This window comes from Euprymna scolopes, chromosome 27 (assembly GCF_053919585.1).
Source record: "Euprymna scolopes isolate OS-2025 chromosome 27, ASM5391958v1, whole genome shotgun sequence".
Classification (NCBI taxonomy): Eukaryota; Metazoa; Mollusca; class Cephalopoda; order Sepiida; family Sepiolidae; genus Euprymna; species Euprymna scolopes.
This window is the reverse complement of record NC_136508.1, coordinates 34,240,554-34,261,929: the sequence shown is the minus strand read 5'-3', so window position 1 is coordinate 34,261,929 and position 21,376 is coordinate 34,240,554. Positions and strand designations below refer to the sequence as shown.

Below are 21,376 nucleotides of genomic sequence, written 5' to 3'. Positions count from 1 at the left end.
TATAATTTGTATTGGATAGTTATAAAAAAAAAAAAAAAAAACAGGAGAATAATGAAAAAAACCTTTGAAGCCAAGCGGATGGCTATTTAGATTTATTTTATTTGCTCTATCTAGTATATTGAGCAATTTTATTTGGCTGGACTGTCTTATATGGATATTTCCTTCCAGTATTCTATAAGACTAGAAACCATTAGATTCACCAACCTGTAATCTAATTCATTTCAATACCTCAAAGTATATATACATATAGGACACTCCCTACTAAAATAGCAAACACAAAGGAACGGTTTCTGAATTTTTGAGATGAGGATTGGTTATATGTATTATTATTCATTGGACTACTGTTCTCATCTTGATTGTGATTTTCACAATGTTTCGGTCGATATAACCTCCAACCTTCCTCGGGTGTATCTTGTCGAACTCGAGAATGTTTCTGTCGAACTCATGGCTGACGAAACAAGAGCACGCTACATCCGTGAAGTAAATAAAGGGTTCCGCTCGAAATTTCATCCAAATTCCCGAGTTCAACAGAAACTAACTCAGCCTAACTCTGAAAAGAATCAGATTCTTTTCAGAGTTAGGCCGAGGATGAATCTACGAGTTACGCCAGCATTGGTACTTTGAGCTTCAGACTTCTGCCCATCGACAACTATTTGTATAAACCTATTGGAGAGAAAAGATTTGATGGTTGAGAAGACATTTTCATATATTCCATAGCTGGAAATCTTGTGAAGTAGACCTTTATGCCAAACCCTGTCAAAAGCCTTTAGATTCACTGATCCTATGTAAAATTGCAGTCAGTACATCAGCTGCAGATCTTGCAGGATGGAAACCATATTGCTTATCACCGAGTAGGTTGTTTTTGCTGAGGTAGTTGCAATTTCTCTATTTAACACAGATTCAAGCAACTTACTTATGACACACACAAGACTAATAGGTCTGTACTAAGATGCAGAAGACCAAGGTGTTGGGAAGCATTTCTCCTTTAGGCATCAATTGAACAGAATGGGTGCTAGTTCCGGTTGCAACTTTTTGAATACTATGATTGGAATATTGTCAGGACATTCTCGATATAATTATACCATTCAAAGAGTTCATATATTGTACATAATAGGTGAGCCTCCACAACAATTACTTTTTACAAATATTAGTATACACAAAAATTTCTGGCAGAAATAATAAATTTGGAACATTCTTTTTACACAAAAAAACCCCTAAGTTTTAACAAAATTTAATGATTTTAAAAGACAATAAATGAAGGATTAGTTAAGGCTCAAGAACCTCAACAGATGGGTGAAACAAGAGGAACAGCTTTCAGTCAACACCAGTTGATCTTGATCTTCGCACACGCACATGGTAAACATAAAAAACATGTTCAGTTTCCAGGATTTATTTTTTAATGTAGTATGCATTTTTTTTATTTATTGATAAAACGTTTTAATAAACAAATGAGTGATTATTTTACATTATAATAGTTATATTTTAGTATGCATTTACATTTTGGATTCTCATCAACTAGCGTCTTCTCTACTTTTCTGTGTGACAGTACTGGAACCGGTGACAAGGCAAAACGTAACCTCCGTTTTTTGTTATTTAATATTTGTATTTTGAAGTGATTTATTAATATGACTAAGAAAAAAACCCTGAGTTGTTTTTGTCACTTGATTGTTAATTTTGGGAAAGTTTTTTTTTTTTTTTTTTTTTTTTTTTTAAGAAAAGATTTTTTTAATGTAGGGTACAAAACTTCTGGTGGTGAACAAGATTTTCCCTACATTAAAAACTGGCGTTAGAATTGAGAATTTAAGACTGATCTTTTTAGTCCTCCGTCAGTGAAGACTTAGCCAATCTTTATGCATAATAAAATCACATCATAAACACAGTTTTTTTCACAAAACTTTTTCTTGCATTGTTTTGTCAAAATCTTTCCTTCTAGACTGTGGCTATTTTAATGTTTGTTCTAATCCACTTTGGGAAGAACGGGATCTTTGCTACATTTAAAACCGACCTTAGAAATTTATAAAATAATAAGATTTTAATTAAAAAATTTTTTTTATAAAAATCAATACCTTTGGCCTTCTTATTGGAGCAGATTGGACAGAAAGTCTGTTTTTATTATACAGAAAATTCAGCACCCCAAAAGGAAGCACTCTCTTTTCTTTCTTTTTTGTTAACAAAGTAATCCCCACTTATCAAGGTCCCGAGGCACTCGAGGATATCGGTTAAAGAGTATACATTGGTCAACAGGACAATATCATAGTAATCGTTAGAAATGTAAATTTGGTAAATTGGATTACTTAAGGGGAACGGCTCATCAAGAACTTGTTTACATTGAACTTGAAGACGCCCATATTGTAGTCAACTGGAAAGCAGGTAAATGGAAGAGAATTCCACAGGTGTGCAGTTCTAAGAAAAAAGCTTTTTTCATGGAATCTATGTTTAGGTTTAGGCACAGATAAAGAGTGGGGGATGAAAATTAAAATGACATCAGTCTAGGATTTCTCCATCACTAACCCAGGAGGCAAATGAATAGCAAAACAATTAAAATAGTTATGTGGGCAATAGTGATGGCACATTGTGACAGTAGCTAAATAGTTAATGACACAAACTGAAAACCTGGGTATGTCAAGTTTAAATCCAGTTCCAGCCATAGAAACATTTTCACACTTAACCAAGAAAGTAGACTACTACAATTACTTTGCTTGAATTAATGAAAATCTAATACAGCTTTTTTGAAAAATTTTGTTGTTTTTTGTTTTACAAGGGAGTCATCACTTATCAAAGCCTGAAAGTCACTTGAGGACAAATAAGGGTTAGTGGAGGTATGGTGGTAGTGTAGTAATCGTTAATAGTGTAAGTTGGGTGGATTATTGAAGTTGGGTGGATTATTGAAGTTGGTGGATTATTGAAGTTGGTGGATTATTGAAGTTGGGTGGATTATTGAAGTTGGGTGGATTATTGAAGTTGGGTGGATTATTGAAGTTGGGTGGATTATTGAAGTTGGTGGATTATTGAAGTTGGTGGATTATTGAAGTTGGGTGGATTATTGAAGTTGGGTGGATTATTGAAGTTGGGTGGATTATTGAAGTTGGGTGGATTATTGAAGTTGGGTGGATTATTGAAGTTGGGTGGATTATTGAAGTTGGGTGGATTATTGAAGTTGGGTGGATTATTGAAGTTGGGTGGATTATTGAAGTTGGTGGATTATTGAAGTTGGTGGATTATTGAAGTTGGGTGGATTATTGAAGTTGGGTGGATTATTGAAGTTGGGTGGATTATTGAAGTTGGGTGGATTATTGAAGTTGGGTGGATTATTGAAGTTGGGTGGATTATTGAAGTTGGGTGGATTATTGAAGTTGGGTGGATTATTGAAGTTGGGTGGATTATTGAAGTTGGGTGGATTATTGAAGTTGGGTGGATTATTGAAGTTGGGTGGATTATTGAAGTTGGTGGATTATTGAAGTTGGGTGGATTATTGAAGTTGGGTGGATTATTGAAGAAGACGGTTCAACAAGAACTTGTTTACATTGGACTTAAAAGTTACGATATTGTAGTTGGCCAGGAATCAGGCCAGTAGAGCAGTGTTCCACAGGTAGGCAGTTCTAAGAAAGAAGTTTTGTGGAGGAAATTGTTTATAGTGGTTGTTGTAGCTAGTCGAGTGGGTTTTTTTTTTTGTGAAAGTCCAGCAGAAAGGGGGGGGGGGCATAGAGTTGCGCTCAGATGAGCACTTGCCATGAAAATAATGATATAGTAGAGACAGATAAATGTTATTCTTTTTTAATAAATCACTTTAATTAATACTATTAATAATATTAATAGCGATAAAACTAATGCATGTATATGTAGGAAAATATAACAATAAAAATTATAAATGAACAACACAGAATATTAATTTATTAAAAACTGTTTTAGAAATAAGTATGCAAACAATCTTTGTTTTGGTGCTAGCCTAGAATTACTATATATGAGGGTCATTCCATAAGTAAAGACTTCTTTTTTTTTTCTTTTTTTTTTTTTTTTAATTCAAAAAGTTGAAAAGTTATATTAAAACAAGCAATCTTTTGTGTTCCAGAATTTATTTTTCTACATAGTCACCACCATTCTCAATGCACTTTTGCCAGAAATTCAATGACAGATCTCTGCTTCTGACACACATCCATGACAGGGGTTGCTTTCTTAGAGTCTCACACCATTAATGTTTGCAACAGAGAAATCAAACTTTCAGGTCATGAATGCATTAGTTCAGATATCATAAAAATGCAATTTGCAATCCCTTCTGATCTATTCAAACATAAAAAATAGGAGGCATTACTTTTGGAACACCTTAGTATATTGTATTTCAGACTATTATGTTGTATCATTAAGTTATGTAAGCCTGACATGTTTTTAGTTATATTTTTTATTTTGTAGAAATTACACAACAAAAATTAGGTATAAGGCCATTCAAAAATTGGGAGGAGGGGGCGGGGTCTATGTCATCCTCGTCACTGTACCTTTTGGTTGGTTTATGCTAATCTTAGCTGGAGTTTCCAGTCACCAAAATACCACAAACACACTGGTGAGTGGGAGGGAGTCCTACTTAAGATTCACAAATCAAATTGTTTTTTTTTTGTTTTATTATTATTTTATATATATATATATATATACTCATAGTAAGTTATAAAATATATATGGCGATTAAGCTACACTGAATATTCCGCGTTTCATCCACTCTAGGACTCTTCAGGCATTATGCATAAGCCTGAAGAGTCCTAGAGTGGATGAAACGCGGAATATTCAGTGTAGCTTAATCGCCATATATATTTTATAACTTACTAACTAGCTCTACCTACGTATTGAGCACTTTTGAAGTAAATACTTAAAGTTCACGCATAAATTTATACTTTTGTATATAAATTTATGTGAGTAAATGAAGTAGTTATATATATTATATATATATATATATTATAATATTAGCCTGGGTGCCCGGCGTTGCTCGGATGTTTGGACGTGTATGTTAAGCACAAAAAAAAAGTGGTAGTAGGCAGGCAGGCTCGTACCCATGACACGAAGGCGAAAAAGAAAGTGAAAGAAAATCTGACGTCTTACCGCTACTCCATGACGCGACCGGAAGTTCGGAACGTTAAAATTAGGCAAAGTCAGTCCAACCGATACGATGACTTGCAAAAAATCAACCCCTCCTTATAGAAAACTGCCCAGCTGAGGGTGAAGGAATGAATGTTTTTGGCTAATTTGTCGTCTGAGATGTTGCGCTTCTAAATGATACCAATCTTGTGAAAATCCATTGCCTCTGTCGAAAGTTTTAGGCAGGCAGGCATACCTGCATAAATACATACATACATACATTTAAACAGACAGGTGAGATGTATATTAAAGATGTATATGCATTGTATGTAAAAATAAAATTTTATAAAAAGAAAAAAAGTCGTTTATTTATTGATTTATTGTTATTTCATAGGCGTGGGGGAGGGTCCAAAAAATAAACAAAAAATGTTAGTAAGACCCTCCCAACCCTCACTGTTTTCCGGCTTGATGGGGGCTCGAAAACAAGCAGGTAGATCTATAAATGGGGCTGAATTCTAGACGGGATCAAATAAAAATGGGGTGGGGGAGTAGGGGGGTTGTATATGATGTTGCTGTTTAATATATTTTGGATAAGTGGACGAAACATTTGTATTTATTCATTTGAATATATTGACTAAGATTTATGTTTCTGAAGTTTTGAAAATAACCAAGATGAGAACATGCCTAGGACGTTTAACGATATGTTTGGTTTCTATCCAGAACCGTCCTCCCTACAAAAAAAAAACAAAAATAAAGAAAAATTTTATGTATATACCCATGACGGAAAAAAAATATTGCACATCAAAAATCACATAAATTGACCAAGTAGTCTTATTTTTATAAAAAAAAATTATTTTTAAGCAAATTTGAGTTTTTCTAATACCCCACTCCATATGTAAAGAATGGCTTTCTAAAATCTCACAAGTTTGAATTATTTGGAGTTATGTCCCTTATTCCTTCATACTGTTTTCAAAATGGTGTCGCTCCTTGTTTAGCCATAAAATTTGATTTCCTTATTTGAAATAAAAAAACTATCTGATCGATTTGTGATTTTTAGAATATAATATTTTCTCCATATTATTTGAAGTCATCGGACTACTGTTCTCATCTTGAATGTCATTTTCACAACGTTTCGGTCGGTGTAACTTCTGACCTTCTTCAGGTGTATCTTGTCAAACTCTGGAATGTTTCTGTCGGACTTGAGAATTTTGACGAAATTTTGACAGAACCCTTTATTTACTTTGTGGGAGTAACCTGCTCTTGTTCCGTCAGCCATGACTGGATAGAGGCCCTAAGAAATTCAAAATTGTATTTTTCGGTCGCCCATACTGAGAATTGAACCTTCAGCCTTCAGGAGAATATCACTTTCACAATTAATTTTTCCAAGTACTCCAGCCACTGTACCACAGGTCTTTGCGGAAGGTCGGAGATTACATCGACTGAAACATTGTGAAAATAACACTCAAGATGATAACAGTAGTCTGATGAATCCAAATAATACGAATAACCAATCCTCATCTCAAAAATTTAGAAACGTGAAATATTTTCTTTCCATCATGAGTACACACATCATACAAATTTTTCTTTTTCTTTTTTCATAGAGGGATAAACAACCTCTGTTGTTGGGTCTATACTCGTGTCAGATATCAATCAAAAATAATGTTCTTCTTTAGTTGAGAGCAGGATTACACAGGGATCCACATTCGTACTGTACTCGTATCTGTACTCATTACACAGGATTACACAGGGATCCACATTCGTACAGTACTCGTATCTGTACTCATTACACAGGATTACACAGGGATCCACATTCGTACTATACTCGTATCTGTACTCATTACTTATTTGAAAAAAAAATAGCTGTTCTTGTTAGTACTGATCTCTTTGTATTTTTTGGATAAAATTTGTAAAAACTTAAATTTACTAAATGTATCTTTCTTGAACTAATGATTCTATAAAATTGTTTTTGTTGTACTTTTTCAGCGATGGATAAAAGATTATGGTAAAGCAAATGGTGTTGTGGTCAATGAACCTGTGGCCAAAAAACGCAGACTGTCAGTGTCTAGTCAAAAAACACCAAAAGGTAAATCTATAAATTTATTTGCAGTTTTTAATTATTATTTTAATTTAATATATTTTATACTGCCTGGAATTGTTGTTGGCATTCTTAATTTGCCTGACAACACTTGGAATGATAACTTTCTGTTTGAATTTGTTTTTAAATACATTTATAAGTTTCCAATGGAAAAGAAAATAATTCTTATGAGACTTGCACCCGGATACTGATAACTATTTAAATATCATTTCCGGCTTTTGATGAGTCACAAGAGACAATGGTTACTCCCTGTAACAATAGTTACATGTGTAATTGTTAAGCGAGAGTTGTATAATCACCAACCACACCTCTCTTGAGTTGGTATTGCCTGATTTTCAGTAGCAAGAAGTGTCCAGGACGACGTAGCAATGTTTAAATAAGCAGAGTATCTTATCATTTTCATGACAAAGGACCCATGGCGCACTGGTTAGAATATTTGAAAAAATCAATTGTAAAAGTGATACTCTCCTGAAGGTTGAAGGTTCAATTCTCAATGTGAGCAACCAAAAAAAAATAATTGCGAAATTAGGACTTCTATCCAGTCATGGCTGACAGAACGAGAGCATGTTACCCTCGTGAAGTAAACAAAGGGTTCTGTTTGAAATTCCGTCCAGATTCCCGAGTTCGACAGAAACATTCTCAAGTTCAACAAGATACACCTGAAGAAGGTCAGAGGTTACATCAACCGAAACGTTGTGAAAATGACACTCAAGATGAGAACAGTAGTTCGATGAATCCAAATAATACGAATAACCAATACTCATCTCAAAAATTTAGAAACAAATTTTTTTGTATGTGTTATTTAACAAGATGCATATTAATCTACTGAAACCATTGTTTTGTGACGCATCATTGCAAATAAGCAATGTCAGCCAATTTGGTTACCTTGGCCAAATTACGTTCCACGATTTCTTGTTTCTTTCATATGAGTTTTGCACAATATTTTGAAAAAAAAAAATTAATTTTTTTTTTAAAATGTCCATAATTTTTGGCAAAGAAAAGATTGGACCTAGTAATTCACTCCCGTTTGTTTGTTCATACTTTTCTCAATAACCACACATGGTTTTTTTTTTTTTTGTTTTTTTTTTTTAATTTTGCTCAAACATTAGTCATGGTGAAAGTAAATTTTTGCTAGAACGGATTTTCCAGCATAACTCTGGTTGTTCCCCCCCCCCTTAGGGGGCATTATAGGGGTAAAATTGACCCAAAATCATTCATTAGTTTGTTTGCATTTTTCTTAATAATCACGTCTTGGTTTTTTTTTTTTTTTAGAAATTTTGCACAAACATTAGCCATGGTGAAAGTAAATTTTTGCTAGAATGGGTTTTCCGGGATAACTCTGGTTGGTTGCCCCCCCCCCCCCTTAGGGGGCATTATTGGAGTAAAAGTGCCCCAAAATCATTTGTCCATTCATTGTTTCACATTTTTCTCAATAACTACACCTTGGATTTTTTTTTAGAAATTTTGCCCAAACATTAGTCATGGTGAAAGTAAATTTTTCACTCATTAAGTGAACGATGCATGCTCAGCTTGTAAAAAAAAAAGAAAATTGAACAAACATATTTAAAGATTTTTATTTGAAAGAAAAAACTATATGAAAAATTCATAAAATTGAGTAAACATTTATTTAAAAAAAATTTATAAAAGTAAATAAGCATTTATTTTTAAAAATATTGAAATGATACAAACAAAAAAATATTGGAATGTAATTTGTCTGAGGATCATCACATTGGCTGACACCGTTTATTTCCCATGATTTGTCACAAAGAAATCGCTCGAATAGGTTAATATGATTAAAGATTTCTTTCTAATTGCCATTTGGTAACAAGTCAAACAATTTATTCAATGGAAATATTATTGTTAATAGAAAATGTTATATTAAAACAGTGTCTTTCTAGTCATAAAGTTTTATAATTTTAGCTTAAATTTATATTCTTCTTCATTGTTTCATTTTCTATTTGAATTTTCCTTAGTATTTTATTAGCCAATCAGAATGAGTGATTTATTTAGCCCTAAAGCTATGACATCACATGTTTGTTTGTTGTTTTTTAAGCTCATTAACCCTTTATGACCTGAATTATTATGTAGGTGATTAAAAAATATTTATTGCTAATTTTAGTTAGTTTAAACTAAGTTTTTCACTATAACAATCTTTCATTATGAAGTTCGATAGTTAAATTACCACTGAGAATTTTTGCATTTCATAAATTTACACTTAGTTATTATCCATAGTGCTTGAAAAAAGTGTGTTTATGACAACAAATGAAATCCTCCACTCTCTGAGAAAGATGGTGGCACGCTGAATGTAAGCAAATGGACAGTTGCAATCTGGAGGTATCTAGCATCTACCCAGATACTGAACTAATACATACAAGGCATGTTTGAATCAATTCCCACTTTATTTATGCCATTATATTTATTTGTTTATGAATACGAATTAGTTCAATTAGGTCATAAAGAGTTAATATATAAGAATGTTTGAGATTTTTGACTTGCAAATTGTTTTCACTTTTTTTTAGTGGAGACACAATTGAATTCCCTAATTGAAAGTTCCGAGTTTAGCAGCAAACTAAGCAAGAAAGATAAGTCGAAAGATAAGAAGAAAGGTTCATCCAAGAGCGATGTTGATGAAAACCTGAGTAAGCGTGAACAGATAGTCGGGCTTCTGGGCAAGCTTAGTCACACGGTAAGTATTGCACTGTATAAATAAATCTTTCTTTAATTTTATTTTTAGAAATCACTCAAGACAAGGCATGATGCTACTTGATGTAAGGAGCTAGCAAGAACAAAAGATGATTATCGCAAAGACAGGAGATGCCTGTTGACCTTAGTCTTGAAAAAGCCAAGGCTGTATGGAAAGAAGACAGTCAGCAGAAAGAAAGTTTCACATTCCACAAGGATGTAGTTGTTGAAAAGAAGCTACTAGAATAAGATGTATTACAATGAGGTATTAGAACAGTGAATTGATGAAGACCACTAAATCAACGAGTCAAACGAGCTGAAACAAAGGAAGCAAGGAATAGATCAGACAATTCTGAAGAACACGTCCCATCATAGTATTTATAATCTCTGTGAGAGAGAAGGGTTGCAGATTAGTTTTTGCACTAGAGAGAAAGAAAGAAAAAAAGGGTGTGGTAACTGTATTCAGTTATGGTCAGCATTTATTTTCATTTATTTTAATTTATTTAATTATTATTTTTATATTTTTAAATGCTCCAGACAAGACATGAAGCCACTTGATGTAATAAGCTAAAGAATAAATAAAAATACTACTTCAAGGTGAAAAACTAGCCAACAATAAACATTGAATGATTCAGAAAGTCAGAAATGTCACTTAGGGTGAGGGTAAAAGACAAAAAAGGGTGATCGAGAATTACAAGGCGGCTGAAAATAAACTTGTGGTCCACTTTCTACTTTCCTTTTTGTCTGTTACTTCTGATGGGCTGCATTTATTGAAAATCCAAGATATACAGGGTGTCCAAAAAGTCACTGAAGGGTTTTGAACTTAAATAGATTCTTTATTTTTGATGATATCTTTCTGTAATTTTAATCTGACTAAGACATTGGGAAATTAAAATTAAAAAACATAATGCAAAATTCCAACATCCTTTATTTATGAAAAATAATGTCTTTTAAATGTTACCCATTTTCAACTTTGCATATTTGTGCTCTTTCCAAAACATTATTCATCACAGATTGCAGAATCTCTGGATTACGATTTCACTCCCTTATTTCGTTCCTGATGTTTTCTTTCAATTCTTGCAGGGTTTGGAGTTTGTTAACATGGCCTCTTTCTTTAAGATATCCCGGAATAAAGGAATTAAATTGCAATCCAGAGATTTTGCAATCTGTCCTGAATAATGTTTTTGAAAGAGCATAAATATGCAAAGCTGAAAATGGGCAACATTTAAAAGACATTATTTTTCATGAATAAAGATTGTTTGAATTTTTCTTTTTTTTTTAATTTCATAATGTCTTAGTCAGATTACAGAAAGATATCAAAAATAAAGAATCTATTTTAGTTCAAAACCCTTCAGTGACTTTTTGGACAACCTGTATAACTCTGTTTTGTTTGTTTGAGTAATGTAAAGAACTGGATCCTTTTAAGAATGAACAATGATGTGATCATGTAAAAATGCTCTCACATAGATGTTGGTTAAAACTACAACCATTATTTCAGTTTTACCTCTCTCTCTCTCTCTCTCTCACACTCACTGTCAAGAATAGCAAAAGAAAGCGAAAAAACAAAAACAAATGCACACTTTTTTTTACCAATGAATCTTTAAACATTTGTCTTAATTGTTTGTCTCCAGTGGGTGGAGTAAGAGTACATCTGTATTAGGAAGTGAAAACTCCTCCTCCTCCTCCTCCTCCTCCTCCTCCTCCTCCTCCTCCTTCCTTTCTTCATGACTAAAAAGAATATTGATCAGGGTTGAAAATAAAATTTTGTATTTAACAAGGACTAATATTTACCGAAACTGACTCAATAGTTTTGAATGTGTACTTTTTTTTTTTAACAAAGCTATTTCAGTTTTGAAAAATCGACTTTACTTTATATATAAGATATATAAGCATGTGTACATACACCTTTGTGCATCTTGCATGTCATATATATTATGTTTTTCCTTGCAGTGTTCATCTTTGTCATCACTTGGTGTAGAAACTGCATGCCTTGCTGTAAACAAACCTGTCGTGTTCACTCTCGGTAGCAAACATGGCACCAATTTCCTGAAAAAAGAGAAACAGCTTCAAAACAGATTTCTTGGATATTTGGGTGAGGATCTTTTTTCTCTCCTCTCACTTCTCCCTCGTCATCTTTTTGTTTTTCTTTTATTCTCTTTTTCTCTTTTCCTTTTTCTCTTTGTTCTTTTTTGTTTTTCGATTTTTTTTATTCTTTTTACCTTTTTTCTTTTTTACTTTTTTTCTTTTTCATTTTTCGATTTTTTTCTTTTTTCCTTTTTTCTTTTTTTTTCTTTTTCCTTTTTTTTTTCTTTTTCCTTTTCTTTTTTCTTTTTCCTTTTTCCCTTTTTCTTTTTTCCTTTTTCTTTTTCCTTTTCCTTTTTCTTTATCTTTTTTCTTTTTTCCTTTTCCTTTTTCATTTTCCCTTTTTTTTTCATTTTTTCTTTTTCATTTTTCTTTTTCATTTTTCGATCTTTTTCCCTTTTTCTTTTTCCTTTTTCTTTTTCCCTTTTGTATTTCCTTTTTTCCTTTTCTTTTTCCCAGAATATTCTATAATAATAGAAGCACTCATTTCCATTCTTACTATAATCACAATAATGTCATCCTTTTCATTTATTTATATTACTTAACATCATATTAACTTTTATTTGTACTTATGCAGAATAAGGACTATGCTATTATAATTTTTTGAGCACTTTACGTAAAAAGCCAAAAGGTACCAAACAAATATTTTGTTTTTTGTTATATTTTTTGTGCAAATGCTGGTCAATTTTTTCAATAAAAACTACATTATTTCTGTTATGAAAATAATCGAATATAAAATTGAATAAACGGAAACAATATTTTTTTGTTGTTATTGAGAAAATACAATGATTAATTATTGGACAATTTTTACAAAGCTTTAAAAAAATTTAAATTCAAATCAAGATGAAAAAAACACTTATTGTAAGGTAAGTTTCATGAATAAATAAACTTTGAATAAAAAAAGCAACTGATAGCAAAAAAAAAAATATTATTTTACATGATTTTTTTTCTTTTATGTTTTCTTTTGTTGTTCAATATGAATATTTAGTGCGTTTTTTTTTTTTTTTTTTTTTCAATATAATCAATGAATGACAGCAAATAAATGTTTTCTTAAATGATTTTAGTTGCTTTAATTTCATCAGCTCAGTGTTTCAACATCTTTTGGCATTTTACATAACCATTTCAGAAAATTCCAATGATAGCACAGACATTATTCTGCATAAGTACCCTTTTATTATTAATAACATGAATACCCGTTCTAGGTAGTGGTTCATGATACTTAGCCACCCTTGACCCTTGAATTTATTACTGGTCATCATCTTGTCACACAGAACTCCCTATTTACTTGGCTTCTCACGTGGACAAAGTTAGACAATTTATTTTATGTATAAAATATCCATCTCTGTACAAGTATTTTTATTGAATACACTCTGATGAACTCATAGCACTTGTGCCCCCTTGATGTACATATCTCCAACTAACCCAACAAGCAGCAAAATCCCACGCCTTCATTGTTGAGCTCCCTAGATACTGGAAAGCCTTCTTCTTTAATAGTTTCTTTCTTGTGATTGCTAAATTCCCTCCCCGTTTCTTGTTTCCCTGATAGTGCTAACCTGCAGAGGTTTAAATGTAATATGAATGCACCTCTTGCTGCTCAACTTCCCATAGTCCCCTGTTAGACATGATCGCTTAACCTTGGCATAATGTGTTCCTTTAATGTTTTGTATTTTATGATTTCCACAGTAACTTTGAAACTACCCCATTTGTGACGTACAAACTGAAAAAGAGAAAAGGAGAAATTAAAAGTAAAATTATATTTTCTATCTCTGTGACTGTCTCCGAGGGTCAGTCCTACTTGACCTGGAAAATCGAGCAGATTGGTTGACCTGCTGTTTAAAAATTAGGGCAGACAAAATGTTAATTATCTATTTGTCGTTTTAATGAATGAAATAAATTTTATCAATAAAGATAATTGCTATTATTACAAAGCAGCTTAATTTACTATTTTTATATTTTTTCAAATCAGGTTTTTCATTCAGCTTTAAAACTGGACATGTTTTTATTAGTGTTATAGTCTTGCTTAGTGTTTTAATTTTTCTCGTGCTTACAAAATGCGATTAATGTTATGGTTTTGTTTGATTTCACAAGCACTAGTAACAAAAATAAAATGTTATTGTTTAATGGTATATTTATTATCAAAACAAAACATTTATTAATGTTATGATCTTGTTTAATGGTATATTTATTATCAAAACAAAACATTATTAATGCTATGGTCTTGTTTAATGGTATACTTATTATCATAAAATGTTATTATTGCAATGATATTGTTTAATGGTATATTTATTATCATGACAAAATGTTATTAGTGTTATGATATTGTTTAATAATATATTTATTATCATAACAAAATATTATTAGTTCTATGATATTGTTTAATGGTATATTTATTATCATGACAAAATGTTATTAGTGCTATGATATTGTTTGATAATATATTTATTATCATAACCAAATATTATTAGTGCTATGATATTGTTTGATAATATATTTATTATCATAAAATATTATTAGTGCTATGATACTGTTTAATGGTATAACAAAATGTTATTAGTGCTATGATATTGTTTAATAGTATATTTATTATCATGACAAAATATTATTAGTGCTACGATATTGTTTAATAATATATTAATTATCATAACAAAATATTATTAGTACTATGATATTGTTTAATGGTATATTTACTATCATGACAAAATGTTATTAGTGCTATGGTATTGTTTAATAATATATTAATTATCATAACTGATGGTATATTTATTATAACAAAATGTTATTATGTCTATGGCCTTGTTTAATAATATGTCTATTATCATGGTGACAAAATGTTATTATTGCTATGGTCTTGTTTTATTTGGTTACCATAGTCCAGTAATTATAAATTTGAAAAATTTTCTCCTTCATATGAAACGTCATATATATTCAAACATCATCAAATAAAAATCAATTAATATGTTCATGTGGGCATTTCATGTTTGCCTTTCAAAGTTCATGTTCAGCCGAATAATCTTGGATCTGTTGCGAGTTGAAGAATGTGTTCCAAAATCGGCTGATGGAAATTTTTCAACTAAAACAAAATGTGAGCACAAGTGAATTATCCTCCATATGTCAGCTTTAGCAAACATGAATGATATATTAATGACAGTTTATTGAAGAACTGAAGCGAAAAATTCTCTGAAGGCCAAAGTGTTGAAACGTGTTTAGCAATAATATTTATTTTGTATGTGATGAATGAGAAAACGTGTTCATCATCATCATTAGCGGCCCTGCTGTTTAACAGTGTTGGCAACCATAGCTCTCCAATGCAGGCAGCTATCCATAACCCGAAACAGCTTAACTTTTAAAAATAATCCCGTCCAATTGATCAAGTTGTCCATCAAAGTACATCTTGGTCAACTTTGCTTCTTCGATCCTGGCATTCTACCAGTCGATACCAGATATTCTATTCCTCTTTGACTGTAAATATGTCCTAAGAAAGTCATTTGTCTTTTCATGATTTTCGTTTCCATCAGCATTCCTTTAGTTCATCCAGATCTAGTCTATATTTCCTTGTTAGAAATATGATATTTCCTAACGACCCCTTACATTTGTCTCACAAACCAAATTCCTGCACTATTAATACATTTCTGCATTTTGGGGCAGACAATCCAGCATTCACAACCATATAACAAGACAGACCAAACATACGCCTTAAGAATGCATTGTCTAGTTTTGAGTGTGATGATATTGAAGCATAATATTGACTTAAATTTGATAAATGCTTGTTTACTCTGAGTTATGATCTTATATTGCACCACAATCACCCTGTTGATGTAATCCATAATCCAAGGTAACTGAATTTACCCACCTGAGTAACTTTCTACCGCTCCAGTAGATATCTCATTGCTGATGTAATTCTCTATCTATATAAAAGCCAAGTACGTCCAGGGATGGAGTACTGCTGCCACATCTGACGGTAAATATGTGCTAAGAGCATCATTTGTCTTTTCATGATAGTTTTCATCAGCATTCCTTTAGTGCATCCAGATCTAGTCTATATTTCCTTGTTAGAAATGTGATATTTCCAAATGAACCTTAACATTTGTCTCACAAACCAAATTTCTGCACTATTAACACATTTCTGCATTTTGGGGCAGATAGTCCAGCTTTCACAACAATATAACAAGACAGACCAAACATATGCCTTAAGAATGCATTGTCTTGAACATGTTGTACACATGAGTATAAAATGTGGATTTAAGTATAATTGTTGAAAAGTGTACGTAAATGATAAAAAAAATTTATATGCAATAAACTTTTTTATAATCTATAAAGTTATTTTTATATGCAATAAACTTATTTTTTATATGTTATAAACTTATTTTTATATGCAATAAACTTTTTTTTATATGCAATAAACTTATTTATATGCAATAAACTTATTTTTATATGCAATAAACTTATTTTTTATATGTGATAAACTTATTTTTATGCGCAATAAACTAATTTTTTATATGCAATAAACTTATTTTTATATGCAATAAACTTATTTTTTATATGTGATAAACTTATTTTTTATATGTGATAAACTTATTTTTTATATGTGATAAACTTATTTTTTATATGTGATAAACTTATTTTTTATATGTGATAAACTTATTTTTTATATGTGATAAACTTATTTTTTATATGTGATAAACTTATTTTTTATATGTGATAAACTTATTTTTTATATGCAATAAACTTATTTTTTATATGTGATAAACTTATTTTTTATATGCAATAAACTTATTTTTTATATGTGATAAACTTATTTTTTATATGCAATAAACTTATTTTTTATATGTGATAAACTTATTTTTTATATGCAATAAACTTATTTTTTATATGTGATAAACTTATTTTTATATGCAATAAACTTATTTTTTATATGTGATAAACTTATTTTTATATGCAATAAACTTATTTTTTATATGTGATAAACTTATTTTTTATATGTGATAAACTTATTTTTATATGCAATAAACTTATTTTTATACATTATAAAATTTATATTTATATGTGATAAACTTGTACTCATATTTTCGTCTTTACTTACATTTGTTATTTTCTATGTCTTTCTTTTTCAGCAAAGGGTAAAGAACAACATAAAAATAATCGGAAAAAATTATCAGATGAAGTCAAAATATTATTTAATGAGAAGTTCTGTGAGTATATTTGTAATTATGCTATAATGAAGATTTGGTGTCTGTGTAATCAAGACTATATATTATTGAAAATGTTGTTAAATAATGCTAGTTTATTTATAAAAAGTACATGAAGTAATATTGGTTGTACATATTTATAGACTTAATTTGCATATTTGATTTTAAAACATTTCATAATATTTCATATTATAAAAAAAATAAAAATAGCTTTTTTGATTATATGATCTAAAAGCAAATATATACTTGAATGTGATATAGTGTCAACTTTGCCAAAATCTGTGAAAATTCTAATATATATATATGAACATTGTTTTTCTTTTAAATATAAATATTACTTCAGATATTTGATTACAAAACAATTTTTTTTGTAAACCATCTCAAATAAAATTCTTGCCTTCATAAAAACAGTTGTTGAGACTTTTTGCAAAAATGTAACCATTAACTTAATTTTTTTGGAACAAGTATAACTACGCAGTATTTCCCTGGGGCATGGACAACACAGAAAAGAAAGATGTTAAAAAAGTGTTATTTATCCATTTGTTTTTGCGGACTATTATCCTCATCTTCTAGTTATTGTTTCATAACGTTTCGGCCAACTATCCCTCTGGCCGGCTTTGGGTAGGATTGAAACCACTATCTTCAGACAATGCCCACCTGGAACCATAGAGATTCAATGTCTCTATCCACTGCGCCACGGGCCCCGAAGGGTGATCAAGGTTGGATTTTTTGGTTTTATAAATCCACATTTATTTGTTATCTGATCTTCCATTATCAGGTCTATATCATATACTACACTTTGATCCTAAAGCCAACAAAGTGTATTATAGTTAGCTTCAGATCAAAAGTCGATGCGGAAAAAATTTCTCTTAATGCTTCTTCTCTTTTCTTTCTAATAATCTCCAAAAGAATGAAGGGGAATGATCATATTCTGTTTGAGGTAATGGTGAAAAAGAATTTTTCAACTTTGTGTGTGTCTTGTGTGGTTTCTAACTTTTAGTTGAACATACACACAGACAAACAGGCGACTACTCTTTATATAATTGATATTAAAATGGCAAACCTAGTACAAGGATTTTAAAGCAAAATTGTATTTTTAATAAATGTAAGAACCTGTATTTCTGCTGTGTTGAAAACTATGACAACACACTGATGATCATGATCATGAAGAAGAAGAATAGTTGGTTGTTATGAGAGATATCCACGTATGTAGGCCATTAAAGCACATATGCAAATTAGGAAGTGTGCATAGGCTCGCATCAGAAGAAAAAAACAATACTCCATGTGGTCGGGGAGAGAAGCAAAGTGCGTGCCAAATAAGATGAATGTGTGAAAGTCGAAGGCAAGAAGTAGCTAGCTATGGTCAGCGTGAGGTCGGGAGAAAGAAAAACGTGTACTTGGTGAGATGGACATGTGGCCCTGTTGTGGCAGCAAGAGACTTTTAAGCTGGTGCCGAGGCGGCAGGATTTTGTTAATCTCATGGAAGACAAAATGAACCGTACAAAAAAAAAAAAAAGAAGAAGCCGGCATTGTTTGCAAAGTAACGGTAATAAACGCCTTTTGCTAAAACTGTAAAACAATGCAGAACCGCATTTATTTTTGTTTATTTGTTTGTTGCTTTACGACAGTACCAGACGAGGTGGGGTTCCAAAAGAGGTTTGAACTATAGCGGCCATGTTACACTTTCTGTTCAGATGTTTCTCTGTTTAAAGCAGTGGTTCCCAACCTTTTTTTACATGCGGCACACTATTAGGCTCTTTAAGTTTTCACGGCATACATATCACAAAAAGTGAATATTTTCTACTTATAAAGCCATTTTTGCAATTAAATAATAAAAATAAAGACAATCGTATAAGTAAAATTTTTATTCACATTAATAAAACATATGCTGTGTTCAGTACCTGGTATAGAATAATAATCGTGGACGATAATGTCTTATCAGTGTTTATTTTTATTGGAAAATTCAAAATACTCAACAATTTAAACAAACGATTTAAGTAGTAATGTGTGAGTTAGTATTTATTAATACAAACAACTCCGGTTATAACGATATGAAAGCTGCTTTCCACCTAAAACAACTTGTAACTTCCACCTATAATCTCTTTGCGGCATACCAGTAATCATTCTACGGTACTAGTGTGCCATGGCAGAGTAGTTGGGAACCACTGGTTTAGAGAGTTTGACTTTAATTTCAACAAATTGCAATTTATTTTTGAATTGAAAAGTGATTTCGTTTCTTTTACAGTGAAATTTAAGCGGTAAATAAATGTGTCTCGATTGAAATTACTGAAATCTTAATGTTTATATGAATGCACAAGAAAGATTTTGTGTTTACGATAAAGTTATGAACGAAATGTTTATTTTAAATGATAGCAAAGCCAGCAAGTTAGCAATAACAATCTTTACTTTTATTTTCAGCTGAATCCTGTGGCAAACCTCGAAACATGCCATATATCAGATTAGAAAAAGATCCCATGTTTATAGATATCGACGGCTTCCCAGATGGTATGGTTCTGAAAAGACCACACTCCTATGGAGTATCAGATCTAAGGAAAATACTTAATGCTGCTGAAAAGATCAAATTCCATCTGAAAAGGTAAATGTATATCTTTTTTTTTTTTAATGGAAATTGCTTCAGACAGGGTATGAAGCTACTTGATGTAAGAAACTTTAAAAAAAAACTACTTTAAGATTAAAAATTAGCCAATGATAAGTATTAAATGGATACATTCTGGCCTAGAAAACAGCAATTCTTCCCCCTTTGTCAAAAACATTGTTCATAGAATATGAGAACTAAATGATAACAAGTGAAGCGAGACTTACAAAACTACCGAAAGTAAACCCAAATGACACTTTCTACTTTCCTTTGAGGAATCACCTTTTTAAAGCAGGGTATGAACATATCAGTTACAGAGTACATGAGTGTGTACCGTAAAGTCAGGTGATTATATTTGTGCGCATAAAAAGGAAGTGAGAGCGACGAGGCAGTTGAAAATATATCCAAGAGTTTTGCGTTACCTTCAAGAGAAAGAATCCTGTTTTAATTGTTCTAACTAAATGTAATTTGGAATTAATTAACCAAGTAATCATCTCTTAACTAAGTTTCTGCCTATCACTCTCACCCTCTCTCACTATATGTTGTTTTGACCTCTCCCCTCTTATTCTATACAGTGTTTATTACTCTCGCTTCTGTTATAGGATTGACATGTGTTCCAATTCTATAAATATCAATTGACCAATGGCATATGTAAAAACACAAGCCACAGTCAAAAATTATCTCTAAAAATCAAGTTTATTTTTCATACAAATCAGAATAATATTTACAAAAAATAGCAAAACTTGTTCAAATATAGTCTGAATTTTTCTCCTGAAACATGTATAAGATTTATTTTTGACATTAAATTGTATTATACACACACACACACACACATCACATCTATATATATATATATATATATATATATATATATATATATATATATATATATATATATATATATATATACTAGCAGTTCAGCCCGACTTTGTTCGGGCCCTATATACTGTTCATAACTTTATATGCATATGTAGAGATATATATATATTAAAGTTTGACTCCTGTCTAGGTAACCTACATCTAAAATTTCAAGTGTTTAGACCCAAAATTGGCAGAGGAGTTTGGTAGAGTCTGCAAAGGCCATCTTGGGGAAGCACCATGTCTTGACAAGCTTCTAAGACTGGCCTTCCCTCCTGATCTGAAATTTACAAGAGCTCGATTGTGTAAAACTAAAGTTGTAACAAAAATATTTTAATATTATAGAAATGACTTCAAATATAAGGAACAGATTCTCACAAATTCACTAGACGTTAGAAATATTTCTGATGATCATTAATTTTGTGACACTGTGGATAGCAAAGAGATTCGTAAGTATAGTATGTTATATCCTTCTGTAACAAATTGCTGAATCAAGTCAAGAATAAAATGGATGAATTCAGAAGTAATGCTAAAAAATTAAACTGCAGAGAAATTTTGGGGTGCTATCTAATGAAATATTTAGGAGAATTTCATTTTTATTATTCTGTGATTTTTTTTACTAACATTAGATTATTTATTATGATTAAAATAAATGATCCCAAAAGAGGCTTAATATATAAATTTACATGAAATAGAATGACTGAATATTCTTAGCAAATGTATAAATCTTGTGAAGGTGTGTCTACCTTGTTTTTTTTTTTTTCCTTCATTTTCTCTTCTTGTTCTGGCCGTGTCTTGTTGGTGATTGCCGAGGGT

The 21,376-nt window shown here is 31.2% G+C and overlaps 1 protein-coding gene across 2 annotated transcripts in view; it reads left to right on the top strand.

Annotated features, from left to right (window-relative positions):
• The window catches only part of LOC145248807 (uncharacterized), a 179,988-nt gene that overhangs the window by 113,186 nt on the left and 45,426 nt on the right, over positions 1–21,376 (top strand). For both annotated transcript variants that reach the window (XM_080110458.1, XM_080110459.1), the window contains exons 4-8: positions 7,045–7,144; positions 9,676–9,842; positions 11,789–11,930; positions 17,032–17,109; positions 19,525–19,702. In XM_080110458.1, coding sequence (XP_079966584.1) covers positions 7,045–7,144; positions 9,676–9,842; positions 11,789–11,930; positions 17,032–17,109; positions 19,525–19,702 — 665 coding nt within the window. The remainder of the gene's footprint in view (positions 1–7,044; positions 7,145–9,675; positions 9,843–11,788; positions 11,931–17,031; positions 17,110–19,524; positions 19,703–21,376) is intronic.